This window comes from Ursus maritimus, unplaced genomic scaffold (assembly GCF_017311325.1).
Source record: "Ursus maritimus isolate PB19 unplaced genomic scaffold, ASM1731132v1 scaffold_23, whole genome shotgun sequence".
NCBI classification, from domain to species: Eukaryota; Metazoa; Chordata; class Mammalia; order Carnivora; family Ursidae; genus Ursus; species Ursus maritimus.
In genome coordinates, this window is record NW_024424786.1 from 21,287,346 (window position 1) to 21,309,387 (window position 22,042).

A 22,042-nucleotide genomic window follows, 5' to 3' on the forward strand; every position below is an offset into this window, starting at 1 on the left:
CGATTACAAGGAGCAAAAGGCCAAGCAGGCAGAAATTTCTGCAGATGGATCTTTAATCCATCTGTCTCTTTCTCTGGCTTCTGGCAAGGTGGACTGCTGCATTCCTGCACTTACTGCAGAATAAACGGTTGTTGCTTTAAACCACCAAGTTTTAGGATGGTTTGCTATGTAGCAATAGTTCACTGATACAGGCTCTTGTCGGCATTAAATCAGATAACACAAAGCACACAGGACAGCTCCCAACACAGAAAGTGTTCCATGCATGGTGACGATCACCTTGCATCAAGTCCGGGTCTAGCCAATCCTACATTTTACCTGTTACCCACCTCCACTGCACCCACCCTTGTTTTCTTTCTTTCTTTTTAGTGCCTTATAAAATCATTTTCATGTACTAAAGCAAAATAATTAAAAACCAGATAGTGCTAAGAATCTTCAAATGAAAGTCAATAGTCCCTTGTCCTACGCTCCCACCCCCAATCCAACCTCTCATTTTAGGAGGCCTGCGTTCCTCCCACACCAAAATTAGGCAAATACTGTACATTCACGGATTTAAAAATCCTGAACAAAACACTAGCACGCTGAATCCAGCACTATACAAAAAATATATAATACATCATAATCGAGCAAGTTTTATCCCAGGAAGGAAAGGTTAGCTCGACCCTTGAAGATCAGTTCACGTGGTTCACCATGTCAAAGCAAGAGTGCGCTCCCCTAAACTGCCTGCATACAATTCTCCATCTCCAAGTCTGCTTCTGAGAAATGAACTTGAGAAAATATGCTAAGTACTATTGACTTCGGCGAGGACGTGCTGTGATTTGATCTTCCTTTAGAAGGAGTTTTGGCGTATCAACATGGGGAAGACCTTCAGGGCCTGAAGGCCAGTCAGGAGGCTGGTGCAGACAAGGGATGCTGAGAGCCCGCAGCAGAGCCGGGCCAGGGAGGACGCGGAGCAGGAGGAGGCGGACATGAGGCGGAGTGGGAGGTAGAACTGACAAGATCTGGAGACTTTGTGAATGGGGACAAGAGGGAGGACAGGAAGGAGGTTCGGAGCCTGGAGAACTCTGCAAATGGTGATGTTTGTCCCAGGATAGAAAATCCAAAGGAGAAATCAGGTTTGTGCAAGGGGGTAAGATAGCCCTATGAAATAAGTATGTTTGCTCCCCCTGACCTCTCTGAACCTTTGACTCTTCTTCTGAGAGTGATCCCCCCCAGGCACACACCTGGTACAGAGCCCCAGGTCCTCCATCATCTGACCCTTGCTCCTCCCTCCCCACTCCTTCCCTCTCCCTTCTCCCCGGTCCCCACCCACACTAAGCCTCCCTCCAGACTCAAACCCGGCTGATGTGTTCCCTCCTCAGGGCCTTTGCGCTTAGAAAGCTTTCCTCCACATTCTTCACATGACTGCCTCTTTCTCCTCACGGAGGCTTCTCCTCATTGTCGCTGGCCACGGAGGCCTTCTCTGGCCTTCCTAGGCTATGACAGCCCCTTCCACCCAGCAGTCAACCTGCAACACGGTACCCGATTTATCTTCCTGATGAGGCTCAGACACACCTTCAACGATCCGATTTGCTTCTGCAAGCAGTGCCCGCTGCTACTGGGAGGGGTCCCCGGAGCCCCGGGAATCAGCTTTGTTTGCCTCTGTTCTCACGCAAGGGAACACTGCCTGACGCATAGTCAGCCCTCGAGAAGTCCGGACTGACTGACTGACAGGTGGCAGAACAGACACGCAGGCCTGGGCCACCACCCGGTGCACAGAGTTTTTGGGCACGCAGGAACTTCAGGGCTCAAACTGGGAAACTCCCAGGCAAACCGGGAAAGTCATCTCGAGAACTCAAACCCACGCCTGCTAATACTCTGTCCGGTCAGTGCTCCTTGCTCTGGCTCGCCCTTGGGATTCCAGAACATCTCATGTGAGGTCGGAGGCCTCACGCCTCGCATCAGTGCCAGACACACAGGAGACCAACAACAGATACGTGTTGAGTGAATGAATGAACCAATCAATGAATCAATGAATCAATCCGATAAATGAATGGCTTGGGTCCCTTAAGTAAACGACGCGGGGAACCAGCCTGTGTTAGCGCCTTGCTTTGAACCGTGCAGCCTCACCGCTCGGCAGCATCGCACGGTGGGTCAGCCCGTGCGTCTCGGCATCCCAAGCTGTGAGCAGGAACAAAGTCTCCAGACGGTCAGCTGCCGGAGCCTCCTGTTTCCTCCCCTGGCGGGTCACGGGGTCTTGGCAGTAAAGCAAAGGCCCGCCTTGAAGGAGCTCAGACGGGCTCATGAAGCGGGGCTGGGGAAGACCCAAACCCAAACCCAAAGCCAAACAGAGAATCCGGACAAGGGGCTCAGGTACACTGGAAAGTGTTTGCTCCTTGGGGACTTCTGTTCGTACTCGTTCGAGTCTGAGGACAAGGCTACAGTCCTGCACAGAGGGATGGAAAGGGGCGAGAGGCAGCTGTAAGCCCCGGGCCCGCTGAGGTGCTGTAAGAACGGGAGAAGGCAGGCGTGTGCATGCCGAGGTAGCACGGGTCTGGGGCTTAACTGGGGACAAGAAGGGGTGGCAGGGAAAACAGACAGCTCTGGTCGTCAGGTTCTGAGCCAAGAGGCAAGGGACAGCACCTTCCTGTGTGGGACACAAAAATACACATTCAAGGGCACAGAGTCTCTGTAACAAGAGACGGTGAGCGTTCGAGCCCAAAATAACCCGAGGCTGAATCCCACTTCTGCCATCCAGCCCATGTGTGACCTTGGGCCGACTATTTAACCCCTCTAGACCTCAGTCTCCTCATCCGTAAACTGGGATCTCTCGGACGTGCAGCGCTTGGCACGTAATAGGCATTTGTAAACGGGGGCCATGGTTATGGTCATCGCATTACAGGTTCACGTCCCAGGGAAAGCTTCTCGGGCTGAGGATGATGGGTGGTTCTGTCCCTGAAGAAGGAACGATTATTAATCCAGCCATGCTTCAAGAGCGGGCTCTGGCATCGTCACGGCGGGATGGAAGGAAGGAAGCTGGAGGGTGGGGATGCTCTTGACAGACTGCCTAAGCCCTCCCCCGCGCTCCCGCACGAATTCCTGACTCCCGTTTAGACTTAACAGACCTGGATTTCACAAGATAGCTATTCTACTGTAAGTACACACCAAATGGCCAGAAATGCAACGTTCACGGCGAATGAGGAACGAGAGGGGCCACCTCTGCTGCTTCTCTCGTGGATCTCAAGCACAGTTTGAATAATTAATTTGCCATTTCGATAATGCACAATGACCGGCCTATTAAGCCAAGAGGCCTGCATTTATTAAATGCTAACTTAGCGGCAAGCAAACAAAACCTGAGTCAATAGCTGCCTTGCCAGTTATTAAAAGCTCCTGTCCCTGAGGGTTTGTGTGGGAGGCAGACCGCGTGCTGGGGCTGAGGTCCCGAGGAGGAAGGGCAGTGGGGAAGCGGGAGCACGCGGGACGCCGCTCGGAGCCTCAGCCTGCACGGGTGGGAGGCCACTACTCGGACACGCAGGGGTCCCTGCCGGAGCCACCGCCCGAATTTCCCACCGGCGGTGAACCACCCCTGCGGCAGCTAGCTGGAACATCTGCTTTTCGTTTGGGCCTTCTGGAAGCTATTTCTTGCCCAAAGATGGGGCTTAGAGGCGGGAAAGGTGTGTAGAACGTGATGGGGGTCCCAGTGTGAGGCCCTCTCTCACCACAGGCCAGGGGGAACTGAGGAATACGGTCCTGCGTTGTAGCTGGCTGCCCAGGATGGATGTGAACAGGATGGCTTTTGAAGAGGGAACAATCAGGATGCTTTCAGTGGCATGTAAAAGCAGGCCACCTCCAAACAGTTTAGACATTAAGGAATGTCATTCTCACCCAATAGGAAATTCAGAGGTGGACAGGTTTCCCCATTGGGATTAGACTCGGCTGCATCTAAAATACAAATAGCAGTGGCTTATACACAAAAGAGCTTTAAATTCCTCTCAGATGAAAGAAGCCCAGAGAGAAACAGCCAAAAGCTGGTGTGGCGGCTCCACAGTCAGCAAGAACCCACACTAGCACATGGCTTCCATCCTCAAGTTAGCTTCGTGGTCACACAATGGCTGTCACCGCTCTAACCATCATGTCCACATTCCAGGAAGCAGGAAGGCAAAGAGGGGCAGAGCGAAGGGCCACTTCCCACTTTCATTAGCTACCTGCGTTGACATAGGAGTCTGGAAAATGTGGTTTTGTATCTATGTACATGGCTACATCCATCAATATAGATTCTCTGTTGCTAAGGAGGAAGAGTAGAGTGGACATTGGAAAGGCAACTAGCAGTTTCTGCTGCTGGAGGCTTCTAGGATGGGATCCTGCCCATCAAAGACCCAGGTTCTAGCTTGGCTCTGCCGTCTTGGCCTTGTCCTCAGATTGGTAGAAAGGGCTACGCAGCAGTTCTGAATGTTTCATGCAGACGTGATACTGTGGTGAGGCCAGAGGGGGCAGGGGTGGGGAGAGCACGTGGAGGCTGGCCTCAAAGACCAGCTGGAGCATGTTCCAGGTCAGGACCTCGGGCCGCGGACTGAATGCCTCCAAGCTGAGCTGCTTCTCCTCTGCCATGCCTGCCTTGTAGGGTGCAGTGAGGCTCGAATGAGATCACATACTTCAAGCATGTGTGCATATAATTTTCCAGTTTCGTATATATCCCCTGCTCCACACTTGCGAGACACAGGAATGCCATAGGCCTTAATTTCTCAAATAAACTGACTCCTTCTCACGCTCCCATTCACCAGATTGGAAGGAATCCCAGTCATCACACTCTTGAGACTTCCCCTCCCCGGGGTTATCAAGTCCAGAAAGGAGGTTCGGCAAACTGTCCCTTCCAAGCGGGAAGGAGTCCTGAATCACTCAGTTTCCTGTTTCCATTGCTGCTGTCCTTCTTCTGCCTCAAATGATTAAAAATAAGACCACTCCTGCCAGGGACGGGGCAGGCCCCCCACGCCAGGCCCTCCACATGCTCTATGTAAATGAACTCATTCAACGTCACAGAGCTGCTCTGGGTCCACGGCCCTCCACACGCTGTGCAGTGACACCGTTCCATGCTGCCCTGCGCTCCACTCACCAGCTCCCTGCTCACGCCAGCAGAGCCGCTGAAAGAGGTGTCTCCCTGGCGGGCTCACTCCCGCAGAGCCGAGCAAAGCCCTGGAGGCCCCTTGTCTAGCCTGCAGGACCTTGGTGCTTCATGCATAGTCTTCCCAGCACCTCCTGATCATTCTCCTCCACAGCCCCCAGCCAGTGACCTCAGAGGTGCTGTTCCAGATTAGACCCGGCCATCCACCCTGAGCCGAGGTCACATTTACTGTCCTGCTTCTCGATTTGGGAAATCCACCATCTTCCTTTTGCCACTTTCTTCCTTTTTCTTTTTAAGATTTATTTATTTGTCAGACAGAGAGCGAGAGAGCACAAGCAGGGGGAGCAGCAGGCAGAGGGAGAGGGAGAAGCAGGCTCCCCACTGAGCAGGGGGCCCGATGTGAGACTCGATCACAAGACCCTGGGATCGTGACCAGAGCCGAAGGCAGATGCTTAACCGACTGAGCCACCCAGGTGTCCTTCCTTTTGCCATTTTCCTCTTTCAACACCATCCACCACAAACATGGACCACTCCTGCTCCAAGAACCCAAACCAGAACTTGACAGCTCCCTAATATCCCTCCCACCCCTCCCCCATTGTGCAGCGGCCCTACAGGTGGTTGACACCACCGCCACCCTTATAACTGTGATTGACTCGGGCAGCCTCAGCCGATCAGCATTCCCTCGCCAGTTCCAGCAAAAGGAAGCTCGCCCACCCACGTTGGTGAGGGGGATCTTCTTAGTCCACAGAATCAAATGCTAGTCTCTTCTAGAAACACCCTCACACACACCCAAAGATAAGGTCTCACCAGCTCTCTGGGCACCTTTTAGCCCATTCAAATTGCCACGGAAAATTCATTATCACGCCCTGGCTCCCGGCTTTTAATGACACACAAGCCCCTCTCCCCCTTCCTTTCCATCTCTACTGCTACCGGCCACGCTCAGACCCTTCCCATCTTCGTTCCTGGCCCACCAGAGCTGCTTCCTAATGGTAACCCAGTGTAATCTGCCTTTTGACAATCTAGTGCCGTGAAGTATGAATCAGTCACTCTAAAGCATACCCTCGGTCATTCCAGTCGGCTCGAAAGTGCAGGCTGCGTATAATGCATTTAAGCGCGCCAGGAATATATAAAAATATTTTTAAAAGAAAAAGAGGAAAGTTCTTTCTCTTCAAATTCTCTTTCCCCAAGGTTACCGCTGGTAACAGGTATGTATTCTCCTGGACTCTTTCCTAGGTATACATATATTTTATGCTTTTTTCCCCCAACCATATAGCTTTACTAACGTGACTATGCTGCAAGAGGGACTTGCCCTGAAATCATATGAAAAACCATCCCTACGTGATTCCTTAGGGCCATATTCGCTCGAAGTAATGGAAATTTAAATTCAACGGCCCTGCTGGGGGAGTGTTCTGAAGCCCACAACCCCCAGTTTTGTTCCTGTTGTATTTCTGTTGCTTCATTCTCTGCTGGTTTAATTAGTGCACGGTAGCGTCTGAAGCAATGTCATGTCTATTCCAGTTCTGGCCAGAGGCAGTTAGCACGAAATTCACAATATTTTTAATTCCAATGAACCTATTCAGTCTAACGGTCCTGTTCTGGGAACTTCAGAGGTTAGAATACCCTGCATCGAGAGCTGCAGACAAGGGAAAAAAAGACTTCCAATGGGGGCGGGGAGGGCTTAGAAAGAGGGCTCTTTAAAGGGCTCTCACGGCCGGGTAGGAGCTCTTGGCAGTTCATGGAACCTTGGTCTCCCAACCACCCCCTGAAAAAGTAGCCTCCAAGGCTTGGCTTAAAATTGTGTTATGAAAATGCTGGCTTGGGGAGAAGATACTGTATCAGAATTCCCAATTTGTTGTAGTTAAGGCTGAGACTGCTTTCGGTTCTGCAACGAGTCCCAGGGCAGCCAGTGATGGGTGGCAGAGCCACTGGGCCTGGGGTCCTTCTGAGCTGGCTTTTCAGCGTAGAGAAAGTGGGAGGTTCCAGTGACCTGGGGACACGCTGGCCGAGGTTTCAATCTGGCTCTACCATTTAAGAACTGGGCCCACTTGAGGGATATACTGAAGCTCTCCAAACCCTGGTTTCCTCGTTTATAAATAGGGGTTATAAAACCCACGAAAAAGGGTTTGTGAGGCTATGCGAGTTGCCCGGCACATAGCCACGTGCAACAAATGGTACCTGCCCTTAGTCCATCCGTGGTTTTTAGAGGTGAGACTTCTGCCTTCAAATTAGTAGTTTCTGATGATCTCCCCCCAGTACCCACCCCTAGAAAAAAAAAATCACAAGGAACAGGTGGGTGGCCGGGGAGAGGATTTACTGACACTGGGAAGGACGCTTATGGGGCTAACAGAAGGAGAGGTAGCCAAGCCAGGCCCCTGTGGGGCTGCTGTTGCCAGGAGGCATTACAAGGACACAAAGCATTCCTCCAGCCCCTCCTGGACTGGCTGTCCTCCCTGCTTCTCACTTTTTCCTAAAGCTCTCAGGCCCTGGCTGGCCGCCGCTTTCCTGGGAAACACAGATGGTCAGCAAAGAAAATGCAGGCTGGATCTGAGCTCGGCCTTATACAACACTGGCTAAATCATCCTGCCTGCGGGCAATGAAACGGTCTCTCTCTCTCTCTCCTTCTGTCTGTCTCTCATACAACCACGGAATATACCCTGCATACCTTATCTGAGCTCCAGATACCCTGCTTTCCAACCACCATAAAATAACAGCTACTGTTGGAACAAACACAGATGTCCTATTCCTTTTCTTTACCCTAATAATACAGCTCTCAACCCCTCTTCCTAAACCGAGAGGCATCGTACGCAGATTTGTGGAAATTTTGGATCTGCTAACCGCGGGAGTCAAAAAGCCAAGTACTGTTGTTGTCGCGTGGGTGTGTTTGCCACCACGACCAACGCTGATTCAGACCCAAGGCCGATGTGTCACCTGGGATGTGTCTCTAGGCACATGAATGACAAATCATGCTGCTCGGAGTTGACTTTTATGGGCTCCTGATAAAAGATGCCTAAGAGACATCCTGTCGAGACTGTCCAGCATAATTCTGCTAAATTTTTTTAAATAATTTTTTTATTATGTTAGTCACCATACAGTACATCCCTGGTTTTTGATGTAAAGTTCGTTGATTCATTACTTGCGTATAACACCCAGTGCACCATGCAATATGTGCCCTCCTTACTACCCATCACCAGCCTATCCCATTCCCCCACCCCCCTCCCCTCTGAAGCCCTCAGTCTGTTTCTCAGAGTCCATAACTCTGCTAAATTAACTGTTAGAGTTTTCTCATTATTATTTGAAAAGTAAGGGTACCTGGGTGGCTCAGTCAGTTAAGCCTCCGACTCTTGGTTTCAGCTCAAGTCCTGGTCTCAGGATCCTGGGATGGAGCCCCTGCTCAGCTTCGTGCTCGGGGCTAAGTCAGCTTGTCCCTCTCCTTCTGCTCCTCCTCCCACCCCCCTTGCTCTCACTCTCTCGAATAAATAAAAAATCTTTTTAAAAAAATAAATAAATAAGCAATGCAAGGTGATAATTTGTCAAAAGTCAAATAATCCAGAAGTGTTGGGTGGAAGGTGGTCCCGCCCAGAAGCGCTCCCTTACAGACTTCCTGCTCTGTCACGTGGTAAAAGCTGGATGAGCCAATGGGGAAACGTGTGTTCCAAGCCCAACCAATCAGGTTCGCTGCCTCTAGACTGTAAGAGCTTCAATGGGCAGCGCCGGGGACTGAGTCGTCTTACACCTGCACCGCCGGGGGGAAGGTCCTCCTGTTTACCTAGCCAGCGCTCTTTAGGTCTGGCGCTTTCCAATTCCCAATTTCCAGTTCTTCCACCGGTGACCTATTCCAATGTCCTTCCACCAAATCCCACTTTTGCTTCTTGACTTAGCCAGTCCGTTTCCAATGCTTGCCACCCACGGCCCCTCACCTGATTCAAGTGTAGCAGGTAAAGATTTCACAATCACACAAAGACGGGGAGTACCAAGATGCTCCGTTCTGTATTCTTCTCTATCTGATCCTAAGTTTTAACTTGACCCTCCATGCATACCCTTCAATACTAACGCAGCATGCTTCCTCCAAGTACTCTAGGACACATAAAGTAAAAAGTCAAAGTGCCACACACACCGTCTTGAGAAGTAACACTATGGACAGCTTATATGTATCCTCCCAGCCATGTCTCTACGCAGCGGGGTGTGTGGTCTATAATACTGACTGAATGCCTATGATGTGCCAGAAACCATATCGGGACTTTTCACCTACTCTGTGTTACCTAGTCCCATAATCTCATTTAATTCTCACAGTACCCACCGTGAGGGAAGTATTAATATCCCATTTTACAAATAAGAAAACCAACGCAGAGGACTTCTATGTCGCCGAGCTCCCTCACTGAACCTAAGGGGCATGCAGAGCCGTCAGCATCCCTAACTCAAGGATCCTCTCAGTGGGACAACATGGCAAGGTCAAGCCTCCTGTTTACGTCTGTTGGCTTGGTTTTGCCCTGTGTAAGCAAGGGTATCGTACATGAGAGCAGAGAACCAAGACAAAGCTTTTTGTTTCTTACTATTTCCTCTTTGCCAGTTCTGGGTTGTTTTGCAATTTCCCTCCCCACTTCAAAAAAAGTCACTTAGAAAATAATCCAGTGAGGGGCGCCTGGATGGCTCAGTCGGTTAACTGTCTGCCTTTGGCTCAGGTCATCATCCTAGGGTCCTGGGATCGAGCCCCGTGTTGGGCTCCCTGCTCAGCAGGCAGAGAGTCTGCTTCCCCTCTCCCTCTACCCCTCCTCCCCACTCGTGCACGTGTGCTCGCTCTCTCTCTGTCTCTCTCTCAAATAAATAAATATTCAAAAAGAAAATAATCCAGTCATTGGTGATTACCTCCACTTTCTCTCTCTGCCTCCCCTCGATTAAAGCCCCTAGTTATCCTCTGGTTATTTAACCAATAGAAACAGGCAAGCAAAGAAGAATATTTCAAAATAATCCTGCTCTTTCCCCCTGGCCCTTCTGATTGTTCTTTCCCTCCTCCTTCATGTCACAGATGCCAGCAGGAGAAATAGAAAGCACCTATAATGAGAGAGGAGCTTTTAGATATTCTAGCTTTTTAGGAATCCTCCCTGTGTTCTTCTTTTCTGTCCACCTTACTGGAGTTTCAGTGGATACTGGAACATACATGTAACATGAATGTGTAATCATGCGGAAAACCAGGATAGTGACAGAGTCTGCAGGTGTGAACAGAACTGGGCAAAGAGGGATGGCCCTGGGAAAGCTCTGACGTGGAAGTCAGGTAAAGCGCGCTCTAGTTCCAGGTCTGCTAGGAACTAGCTGTTTGCCTTGTGTTCATCACACAACCCTCTGAAGCTCAACTTTCTCCTCCATCAAAGAAGAACAGTCACCCACACCTGCCCCCTATCCCTCCCTAGCAGGTTGTCGTAAAAATCCACCAGACGGGCATGGAGAGTGCCCAGCAAAACTGCAAGGACCTATATAAATATATCACCACCATTAATCCTCAGCCTTTCTACTGCTATTCCTTAGGCCCATATTGTCCCTAAAATGCAGCCATTCTTTAAACTCAGGCAGGCAAGAAATGGCCTCTGAGGTTTCTTGCTTCTTTTTTTCCCTCAGCGGAGATGAAAAGGAACCAGAGATATTCAAGAGTGAGTCTCAGCGTCTGGTGTGTAACAAACGTGCCCAGCCCCAGGGCACCTGCCCTTCTTCCCTGTGGCCGTCTCAGAGTTGGCTCCTGGGAGGGGAGAAACCGGAGAAGAAATTACAGTGGGCATTCTTGTGTGAACTGCTCAGGCTATTCTGGTCCTGAGACAGCAGTGGTACGGTCCCCGGGACTCTTCGGTCAGCCCACTTCTTTTCTAGCCATTCTTGCCCCACCTGTTAAAATATCAAGCGCATGGAGCTTTCCAGCCTGCACCATCTCCCAGTGGATGGGCTCCGTTGTGCAGCCAAGTCGAGCTACCAGTGAGCACCTGCTTCAAACGAGCTTGGAGAAAGACTATGTGTCAGTACCGAGGAAGAGACGAGTCCCTAGTCAGGGGCCCCTTTGCTAACTCACCAGGGTTCTTCTCGGCCCCAGGAGGCCACGTGCCGTTGTAGCGAACATAACTTTGCTCTCTTGGCAGACCAGGATTGGAATTCGTCTTCTGTCACTTAGCAGGAGTCTCCTGAGCCAAGTGTTACTTGTCAGAATGCTCCAGTTTTCCCATCGGTGAAAGGGGGGAATAACAATTCCAGGACAGGATGGGATGGGTCTTCAAGCTTTAGTACATAGAAAGCTCTCAGCACCCTGCCTTTCACATGGGAAGTAGCCTGGAGATGTTGTGTCCACCAGCATCCCTTTCCCAGTTTGATCGCCAGAGAAACCTTGATAGTCTGGAACCTGAGGTCCTGAGAAAGCCTGCATGCGAGAGTGGCCCTGGGTTACATGAAACTCGGGGGAAAGCTGCCTGTTTCTCCACAAAGAACACAGGAGGAGAGACAGGAGGGAAAGGACAGCCAGATGGACGACGGCCTTGCACAGCGATGTGACGCCCTCCACTCCTAGTCTGGGGAGCCCCGCAGATCTTCAGCAAAGTCACTACCCTCGTACGTTTGGTACAAGTACGTCTGGTGGGGGGTGGGGGGTGATTAAGACGCTGAACTTTGCAGCGTGTCATTGTGTGCTGGAGCCAAGACAACAAACAGGGAAGCAGATGCAGAGGACATGCTTGAGGAACAGAGCCCCAGGGACCCTCAGAAATAGAGGGAGAGTCTCTGCACCCTCCCAAGCCGTGGAATGGGAATCTGGATAGAGACGAACTGAACTTCGAAAGAGCGGGGCAGGGTCAACCAACAAGGGGGTTACACCATCGCCATCATCCTCATCATCTCCATCACCATCACCTGTCATCGATCATCTGCCTAGGGGATGCAGAAAACTGGTTTTAGGCAATGCCAGCTGGGACTCAGGAAGCTGGCACATTCCTAACCAGGGCTGCGTCGCTGAAGAGCCTGTAGCCGGCTCCCCACCCCCACCCCCACCCCCCCACCCCCGTCTCACTGTTGAAATGTGAAGCTACGTCTCTGTTCACTGGTCCCCGCCAGCCACCAGCGAGTGTCTGTTAGCTACCCCTTCCGGCCCCTTTTCAGTCCCACAGCGATGACTTCTCCCAGGGCCGCAAGTCCCTGGCCGTCCCACTCAGGCAGCTCACCATTCTGACGACACTCCCGTCTGCACTGCAGTGAGCCCCCAGTTATGGATTACTTACCTGCTGGCCATCATTTCAATGTAAATGGATTTTAAAAAGCAGCGAAGGAATATATTTTCATTTGGAGTTAAAGCATCCATTTTTTATTGGAGTTTGAGTCTGGTCTCGACGAGACGGCAGAAGAATGGCCCCAAGGCTAATAGAGCTAATGATGATGATGGAGATCCCAGGAGCCAGCGATGCCTCACCGGCAGCCACCTCTATCCCGGCTTCGCTGCTTGCCTGACGGTTTTTTTTTTTTTTTTTCCACGGCCCCTTCCATTAACACCTGCTGCATATGATGGAACCATTATGATAATATCTCCTCTCCCAGAAACCTCGATTGGTCTTGACACATTATCAACCTAAGAGCTCAGCCACTGCGCGCGAAGCCCTATTTATAATAACCCTTGGCAGAAGCCACCCAAATAAAGCCTGGTGCTTACGGGCCACCTTTCATCTGAGAAAATCAGAAAGATTTACAAGCTTAATTAAGCTTCAGCATCTAGCTGACTGATGAGACGGGGCCCAAGCAAGCGAAGGAGCCGGAGCTGCATGGCTAACTGCGCGCTGGCCGAAGCTCTGGGTGGCGACGGACAAAGAAATCAGCAAAGCCAGCCAGCGGCACCACCTTTCGTGGGAGATGTTTGTTGACTGAATGTCTTCAGGGTGGGTGGAAAGAGCCGTAAGTGAATGAGGAAGGGGCCCTGGAGAATCCCTGACCTGGAGCTTCTCAATCTAGGGAGGGGGCCTATGCATTGTTTCTTGTATCCAAAACGGATTAAGCTAATCCCACATATTCAAGTGCTTTTAAGAATGAGGAAATTGAGCCCCTGAAAGATATGGTAATCTACCCATGGGCTCCTGGCTGCTGAGCTCCCCTGTGGTTCCCTCTGCTCGCCTGAATGCCCTTCTCCCCCAAAGCCTGACCTGCAAACACCTCCCCCTCCCCTTGCCCTTCAAGACTCAGCTTCACATCTGCGCCCTTGGTGGAGCCTTCCCCGCTTTCCCTGGTGGAATTTGCTGCGCGCTCCTCCATGCTTTCACGTGGTTTATGTTTCGGTAAGAGCTGGAGCACTTACTCAAGGCTTCGTGCGCGTTTCATCCACACAATCACGTTATGAGGCAGGTACGGTTATCGCCTCCACTTTTCAGATGAGTTAACAGGCCCAGAGAGGTTAAGTGACTTTCCCAAGATGGCACAGTTAGTAAGTGCAAGACGTGGACGGGGCTGCACGGCTCCTGTCCCTCAAGGCATCACCATGCCGCCTGCCCAGGAGCCCCCTTGTGATGGGAGAGATCTACTTGCGTGTTCACCTCCACTCTGGTGGGTAAACTCTTCTGCGAGGGGTACAGCATTTAGGAATCTTTTGGCTGCAGACAAAACCCCAACCACGCGGCAAGCCTGGAGGAAGGGTGCCTTCAGAGTTAATTTGAGGGCTTGGTGCCACTACCCAGGACCCAGGCTCCTTCCATCTTTCTCCTCTGCCCCCATCAATGTGTCCACTTAGCTCCCCTTGTAGTTATGCAGTGACTATCCCAAGTCGAAGCCCTCAAATCTGGATCTGAACCATGGAGGAAAGGGGCCGTATCTTTTCTGTGGCTTTTGGCCACAGTGTGGATATCTTTTCCAGAAACCTCCCTGGGGACTCCAGGTCTCACTGGCCAGAATGGTGTCATAAGCCTATGCCTAAACCGAACATGGGCAAGGGGACTGAGAGCACCACGACTGGCTTAGCAAAATCAGGGTCCAGCCTCGCTTCTAGCACCAGGTGCCGGAAGGAGGATGAGGAGCTGCCAGAAAGAAGGAAGGGAAGAGAAAGCCGAAGAGAAGACAACCCACCAAAGCTCCCGACGTGGCGTCAAGGACAAGAGAAAAGCAGTTGCCCCGTCACTTACTGCCCAGTTCCTGGCCTTCTGCATGTGAACAAAAATGGCAGTTGAACTACGTTACAGCAAAAAAAGAAAACTCACGTCCCTAAGTGCCCAGCCCGGAATTTTTACCACCATACCCTGTAACTCGAGCATGATGCATTATGACTGAGCTGCGTGTCGGCAACGGCTTTCAAATTTGCTAAATTAATTCACCAATGCTCTAACCTTTAGATTCTAGATTCTAACAGCAGTGGCTATAGGAACCTTTTTCAAAAGCAGGTCAAAAGAGAGCTACGTGAAATAAAGAGGTTCATAAAAATGTTAGTCTCACCATAAATTACACGTTTCTGTCAACCCTGACTTTCTTTCCAGAAACACAGTGAAACAGAGTGTATTCTTAAAAGTGAGACTCATTCAGGCAGGCAGACTAGTTGCAAAGCCGATCATATTTCCTGACCCCCTTCTCGCTATCGTGTAGGACTTACCTGGAACAAGCTGTGTATATACCTGCCCCTGACAGCCGGGTATGTGAGAACGGGATCAGTTAAGTAATTCTTGAGCTTGTGATCTAATAGAGACATACCAAGAAAAGGAAAATGATCCCCGAGCAGGAAAATAATGTACCCTAGGGGGACAAAGAGTGGGGAGGAGAGAGACCCAAATAAGAAAACTATGGCCCAGAGAAGTTGGAAAACTGCCCGGAGTCACACAGCTAGCTGTCTCATGCATGGAATTACACAAATACTGTAAATGTGAACTCTTGGTCTTTTTTTTTTTTTTTTAAAGATTTTATTTATTAATTTGACAGAGAGAGAGAGACAGCCAGCGAGAGAGGGAACACAAGCAGGGGGAGTGGGAGAGGAAGAAGCAGGCTCATAGTGGAGGAGCCTGATGTGGGGCTCGATCCCAGAACGCCGGGATCACGCCCTGAGCCGAAGGCAGACGCTTAACGACTGCGCCACCCAGGCGCCCCTGAACTCTTGGTCTTTTAAGCACTGTAAATATAGGGACTAATTTAATTCTCTCAATAAGCTACAAGGTTACTATTAATTAGTATGAATCATCAGATGTTACCTAATTGTTACCATCAGTATTAGCAACACCTGTAAGACTATTATAACCGCATTTCACACCTGAGTGCACTGAGGCACAGCGAGGCCGAGTAACTTATTCAAGGTTGCACACCTGGGAAGTTTTAAACCCAGACCATTTGGTTTGAGGGTTTGTTCTCCTAACCATTTCACTTAGTCGCAACCCCAGAGAACATTTCAAAGCAAAATTTAACCTGAGTTGAGTCTACTTTGACTAAATGCAGTAATTTTTTATATCTGACATTTTCCCAGTTTTGTTTTGTTTTGTTTTTTTGCAAGGGGTCTCTCCTCCATCATTCTGGAACCTCAGCCCGGCCGTTTACTTGCTATACGACTTCGGGCCAGTCACTGGTTAAGCTTCAGCGTTCCCATCTGTAAAGTGGGGACATTCCTATTTGTTGGAGACGTGTGTGTGCCAGAGAAAGCAGGTAACGCCCTGTGCCAAGCCCATAATAAGCACTCGGTCAGTGTGCCACCAGCACTGTAGTGATTATTAATGTCTCGCTAGCACTTCCTAACAACTGTGTGAGGTAGGCAGGATTTATTATCCTCATTCCTCAGACGTGGAAACCTAAACTCATAGAAGGGAAATAACCCGCCAGAAAGGAAACAGCCAGAATGTGGAAATGCCAGACTTGGGAAAGGTTCCAACTCCGAGCCTCCTGCCCTGTTCCCAACCCTCAACGCCACCCCCACCCTCTTTCCCAGGAGGCACTGTTAAATGAGCCAGATCATTCTTCCAACAGGACTATGGAAAAATGTGAAGCAATTGGAAGTCAAGGCTCAGGGAGAAGCTCAGAGGAATATTAAGAAAGTTCTCAAGGTGAAAATAGGGTACCAGGTAGGGACAGATAAGCAGCACCTTCCCTCATCCTAAAGCCACTACCAGAGGGGCAGAAGGGCCAGGGGCTGGACATCGTGATGAACGGTGCTATCCCAAGGAGCCACAGTGGCTTGGCCATGAGTGGGGAAGGGGAGTGTCCCCAGGCTGGGAGGTTAAGGCAAGTGGGAATGTTGTCATCTTACAGGTAAAACACAGGAGTGTGTTTAATGTTTTAACACTGTCTAAAATAATCAAATACCACTTTAAAATGGCATTCCACTCGGAGTTTGTTTTTTGGTTTTGGTTTTAGTCCTTTGGTGCCTTTCTGTATTTCGGTGCACTTGCTCAAGCTTCTATTAGTGTGGCCCATTGTGATACACGGTGCTTTGGGTCCTGTGGCTGCAGGCAAAGGGCTAGGATAAGGGGCGCCTGGGTGGCACAGCGGTTGGGCGTCTGCCTTCGGCTCAGGGCGTGATCCCGGCGTTGTGGGATCGAGCCCCACATCAGGCTTCTCCGCTGTGAGCCTGCTTCTTCCTCTCCCACTCCCCCTGCTTGTGTTCCCTCCCTCGCTGGCTGTCTCTATCTCTGTCAAATAAATAAATAAAATCTTTAAAAAAAAAAAAAGGGCTAGGATAAGGCCAGTCCATCTTCCAAAAGGTAAGATCTTAGCTGACTTCTGTAAGACCCAGTTTCTTCATCAATACCAGGAACATGATGGACCCAGTTTCTTCATCAATACCAGGAACATGATGGAAAGATTCTGGGATTTGGAATATCTGGGTTGGAGGCCAGCTCTTCTAGAATGAAAGTCATGTGCCTCCTCTTCCCACATTATGTGGAGCCTTCGCTGATATTTTTTTCCTTTTAAAATGAAAGTTCTTTTTCTTTTTAAGATTTTTATTTATTTGTCAGAGAAAGGGGGAGAGAGAGAGAGAGCACAAGCAGGGGAGCAGCAGGCAGAGGGAGAAGCAGGCTCCCCACTGAGCAGGGAGCCCGATGCGGGACTCGATCCTAGGACGCTGGGATCATGACCTATGCGGAAGTCAGACACTTAACCAACTGAGCCACCCAGGTGTCCCTAAGATGAAAGTTCTTATTTTGTATCTTTTAGTAGTAAGTTGGGTTTTTTTTTAAATCAATACATGCCACTTGCAGAAACTTAATCTCATTAACATTCCAATGATTTATTCGGCAAATTGTTACTGAACACCCACTAAGTGCCAGGCACCGTGCTAGGCAGCCCAGAAAAAACAGACAAGAGGGACTCCTCAGACAATGACAATGAACTATCCCTTATAGTTCTTTACGCTGTTGTTAACAGCTAAAGAGAGAGAGACACCAACTACTTTGGATTTCCCCATAGCACCTAGGACATGTCACCGGCTGTGGTAGCCATGTCATAGGCTCAGAATTTAGCTGGAATAAATGAATCATCCTCTTAACCATGTATACACATTTCTCTAAGCAGATGATATTCCACTTATGCCCACAAGGTGGCGCTCTTGCTTACGGTTTACCCAGGCTGAATGCGCTGCATTCAAAAAAAAAAAAATTCTCAGAAGGTAAACCAAAAGATAAAAAAATCAAATTCAACTTATTGAGCATCTATTTAGTGTAATATACTATGTTAAGTGGTAAGAGAAATAAAGGTTAAGAAATAGTAGTCCCTGCTCTCTAGGTTAACATAGAGGGCGAGGAGCTTACACAGAGCAGGAACAATACCTTTTAATGAATTACTATGTTTTGATGCCTCCATATGGGAGCCATAGTGACCACAGCATCAGATAAGATCTGTAAAAAGGCATGATAGAGCTGTGTGGTATGGAACAGATTCAACAAAGACTCCACACTTCAGCCAATATGGAAACACTTGAGGGTATAGTATACAGGGTCAGCGCTAGAAGGCTCCAGATGTGGTCTTTTGATGCCTCCGGTCAGCCACAAACATTAGGGTGTCTGCCCTGTAACTCTAAACATTCATTCTTTGGAGAATAAAATATAATCAGTGCCAGCTGATGAGCTAATGAAGTTGAAAACCCCCATGTGCACCTGATGGTGGATAAAGAGAAAAGAAACACATGTAAGAAAGTAGATTTCTAACTCCTGCCTCCAGGAGGCGGAGTCCCCCTCCACCCCCAATTTTGCGTCTTACCTGGGAATCTTGGTTTGGATCTGGGACACACACTCTTGCAGAGAGGAAAGGGGGGAAGCCAATTCTTATTCAAGAGCCTTCTTGGTGGCTTGAACCCAGAGGTGGCTGAAAGAGAGTGTGGTTTGTTTTGTCATTGTTTTTGGGTTTTTTCTCCTCCACTCTCCATGCCCCCCCCCCAAAGATTTGTTTTTCCCTGAAACCATTAAACCAGCAAGTCAAATGTAATATTGGGATTTTTTTTTTCATTTGAATTGAAAATCACATTTGGAGAATTAAGTGACTAGCTAAATGACAGTGAGTTAAAAAAATGAAAATGCTGGCAACTTGATAAAAAATAATGAGCTTTCCTGATGAGGGAAAATCAGGTGGCGTGCTGCCAGAAGGTCCGAGTTTGAATTTTATTTAGTGTGTGTACTTGCTAAGCCCAGCATATTGCGCAAGCCTTTTCCGCCTCAGTTTCCTCCTGAGCAAAATTATATCATTTCTTTGGAGAGAGAGTCTCTGACAACCTCTCCTTCCTGCACTAGGTCGGATCCTCGGTTACAATGTTCTCATAGCAGCCTGAACCTCTCCCTGGAACGTGAGCTCCAGGAGCACGAGGAGAATCTGTGGGTTTTACTGCCCAGAGACCAGGCTTCACTGAATGGATGAACGAATGGCTGGGAGCTGGCCTAGGGGTTCTATTACTTGCACATTGAGGTTTAATTCCCCGTGAGTCCCTCAGGAAAGATAGAACCACCAACCTCAAAGCGCACACGCCCGCAGTGACCCACGGTGGTAGGCGCGCTCGAAAAGGGGGTGTCGGTTCAAAGTTGTTTGCTACAGATGGTTCCTCTAACCGGGCTGGAGTCACATCCTCTGTGGCTCGGAGAGCTTCCCGTGGATTTGCATAAGGCAGGGTGAATCACACCGTCGGAAAGCAAGAAGGCCAAGGGACCCGCCCCAACCCTCGCCAGGCGGCGCCCGGAGCGCGGCAGGGGTCACTCTGAACTTTGCAGGAGGCCAGGCGCTGCCCCGGCGCGGGGCACCCGGCAACCACTCCGACCCCCGCCGGGGCCAGAGGCGCGTCCCTCCCTCTCCCCGCGCAACTCCAGCTCCGCACCGCCCCCTCCGACGCCCCCGCGCGGGCGCCGCCGGCCCGGCTTCCACCAGGCCCCGAAGTCCCCGACCGAAGTGGGGCCGCCTCTCCCGCTCGGAAGGAGCCATCGCCGCTTTAAGGGGAAGAGGAGGGAAGGGGGCGGGGAGCGGCGGCCGCGGAGGGGGAGGGGGATCCCCCTCGCTCCCACGTGGTCCGGGCGCCTGTGAATCGCGCCCGCCCGAGGGTCTCACAGCGAAATACAAAAGCAGCTGGGAAGCGGCGGCGAGGCGAGTTCCCAGCGCCGGGCAGAGCCCCGCGGCCGCGATGGGGCTGAGGCGCCCGGAGCCCCGGAGCCAGCACGCTGCCGGGCCCGCCTCGCCGCCGGGACCCGGGCGCCCGGGCTCGGCTTGAAGCGGCGGCGGCCCCGGCACGGCCGGGGGAGCATGGGCAGGAGGATGCGGGACGCCGCCGCCGCCGCCGCGGGGCTCTGGCTGCTGGCGCTGGGCTCGCTGCTGGCGCTGTGGGGCGGGCTCCTGCCGCCGCGCACCCAGCCGCCCGAAGACCGACTCTCCCGGCGCCCGGCCCGGAGCGGCGGCCCGGGGCCCGCGCCTCGCTTCCCTCTGCCCCCGCCCCTAGCGCGGGACGCCCGCGGCGGCTCCCTGAAAACTTTCCGGGCGCTGCTCACCTTGGCTGCCGGCGCGGACGGCCCGCCCCGGCGGCCCCCAGGCGTGCGCGGGCGGCACGTGCCAGCCGGGCGGCCCGGGCCCGAGGGGCGCGCCGCGGTGCACGGGGGCGTCTTCTGGAGCCGCGGCCTGGAGGAGCAGGTGCCCCGCGGCTTCTCGGAGTCGCAGGCGGCGGCGTGGCTGGAGGCGGCGCGCCGCGCCCGGGTGGTGGCCCTGGAGCGCGGCGGCTGCGGGCGCAGCTCCAACCGGCTGGCACGCTTCTCCGACGGCACCCGTGCCTGCGTGCGCTACGGCATCAACCCGGAGCAGATACAGGGCGAGGCCCTGTCCTACTACCTGGCGCGCCTGCTGGGCCTCCAGCGCCACGTGCCGCCGCTGGCACTGGCCCGGGTGGAGGCTCGCGGCGCGCAGTGGGCGCAGGTGCAGGAGGAGCTTCGCGCCGCGCACTGGACGGAGGGCAGCGTGGTGAGCCTGACGCGCTGGCTTCCTAACCTCACGGACGTGGTGGTGCCCGCGCCCTGGCGCTCCGAGGACGGCCAGCTGCGGCCCCTGCGTGCCGCTGGGGGCGAGCTGGCCAATCGCAGCCAGGCGGAGCTGGTGGATCTGGTGCAGTGGACGGACTTGATCCTTTTCGACTATCTGACGGCCAACTTCGACCGGCTCGTCAGCAATCTCTTCAGCCTGCAGTGGGACCCGCGCGTCATGCAGCGCGCCACCAGCAACCTGCACCGCGGCCCCAGCGGGGCGCTGGTCTTTCTGGACAACGAGGCGGGCTTGGTGCACGGCTACCGGGTGGCGGGCATGTGGGACAAGTATAACGAGCCGCTGCTGCAGTCGGTGTGCGTGTTCCGCGAGCGGACAGCGCGGCGCGTGCTGGAGCTGCACCGCGGCCAGGACGCGGCCGCCCGGCTGCTGCGCCTCTACCGGCACCACGAGCCTCGCTTCCCGGAGCTGGCCGCGCTCGCCGACCCCCACGCTCAGCTGCTGCAGCGCCGCCTCGACTTCCTCGCCAAGCACATTTTGCACTGCAAGGCCAAATACGGCCGCCGCCCGGGGACTTAGCATCCCTCGGAAGAGGAGAGGGAGAGACCCCTGGCTGGGGAATGGATGATGGGGGAAGGGCCGTCGCCTCGGCCACCGCCTGGGACCGGCCAACGCCCAGCCGGTGCCCCGAGCGGAATGGAGGCTAAAACTTCACAGCTTCACCCACCTGCCCCTTTCTCTCCGTCTCCTGCTGTTTCCTTTCAAAGTTCTAGGAGGACGAACTCACCGGGGCGAGAAGTGTAACAGCCTATAAAAGGATTCTGCCCTGTGCCAGCACGGAGTTTGGATCCGAAGAAACCGGCGGCTGGAGTTTGGCCCCCGGGTGGCCGTCTCTGTGGGAGATGCATCCCATTCCCTGCCCCCCTCATTCCCTTTCCGAAAAAGAAAAACTTCTATTTGAGCCGTTGAGCTAATTGTGCATTTCCTACCAAACGCAGCGCTGGTGGCCCCGGAGCAGGGCTGTGACATTGGCTGGTGGAGCCCCCTTCCTGTGTTCTGCCTTTGTTCCAGCACCGTGATGGTGAGATCACTGTTAGGAGCTGGGGGAAGGCTCCCGATAGGACAAAGAGAGCAGGACCTTCAGAACCGGGGGTCCTACAGACCCTGACGATTTGTCTGACTGGTTCCTTACCACATACCTTTTTGGCCTAAAGGCTGCAAATGCAGGACCGGCGGTATGCACTGAGTCAAGTAATGAATTTCTTCTTCCTAACCCCTCCCCTCCGACCAAAATTTTGACAATGATGTTGTTCACCAGAAGAAAATGAGTTTCATGCACTTTACTTTGTTTTTATTTTAGTTTTTTATTAAGAAAAACTTTTTTTATTTGACAAAATTTGCCTTCTGTGTATATATGTGCATAAAGTGTGTTGTAAATATACTAAACAAACTTATATTTCAATAAAAGGGAGTTTAAAATTTAGAACTTAATTTCTGTGGTTTTAACTGTGGCAGACCTCTGATGCCCTGCCTGCTTTT

General features: G+C 51.9%; 1 protein-coding gene and 1 long non-coding RNA gene across 4 annotated transcripts in view; one reads left to right on the plus strand and one right to left on the minus strand.

The window, feature by feature from the left end:
* LOC103659314 overlaps positions 1-19,480 on the minus strand; it is a 35,421-nt gene extending 15,941 nt beyond the window's left edge. Inside the window, exons 1-3 of one of the 3 annotated variants that reach the window (XR_005837089.1) lie at positions 19,003-19,480; positions 18,260-18,364; positions 17,180-18,156 (exon numbers count right to left, since the gene is read on the minus strand). This is a non-coding gene — a long non-coding RNA (uncharacterized LOC103659314). Of the gene's footprint in view, positions 1-17,179; positions 18,157-18,259; positions 18,365-19,002 lie in introns of those variants that run through there. The other 2 variants (XR_005837088.1, XR_567457.2) reach the window with 2 other exon arrangements.
* Positions 19,481-19,780: 300 nt separating this feature from the next.
* Positions 19,781-21,916, plus strand: FJX1 (four-jointed box kinase 1). The gene has a single exon (XM_040638701.1). It carries the CDS (start codon positions 19,781-19,783, stop codon positions 21,080-21,082), a length of 1,302 nt encoding a protein of 433 aa, XP_040494635.1. The 3' UTR covers positions 21,083-21,916.
* Positions 21,917-22,042: the final 126 nt, after the last annotated feature.

What these genes read in the sequence shown, in the direction of transcription:
- FJX1 (XM_040638701.1), top strand. Translation starts at nt 19,781, where the DNA reads ATGGGCAGGAGGATGCGGGACGCCGCCGCCGCCGCCGCGGGGCTCTGG.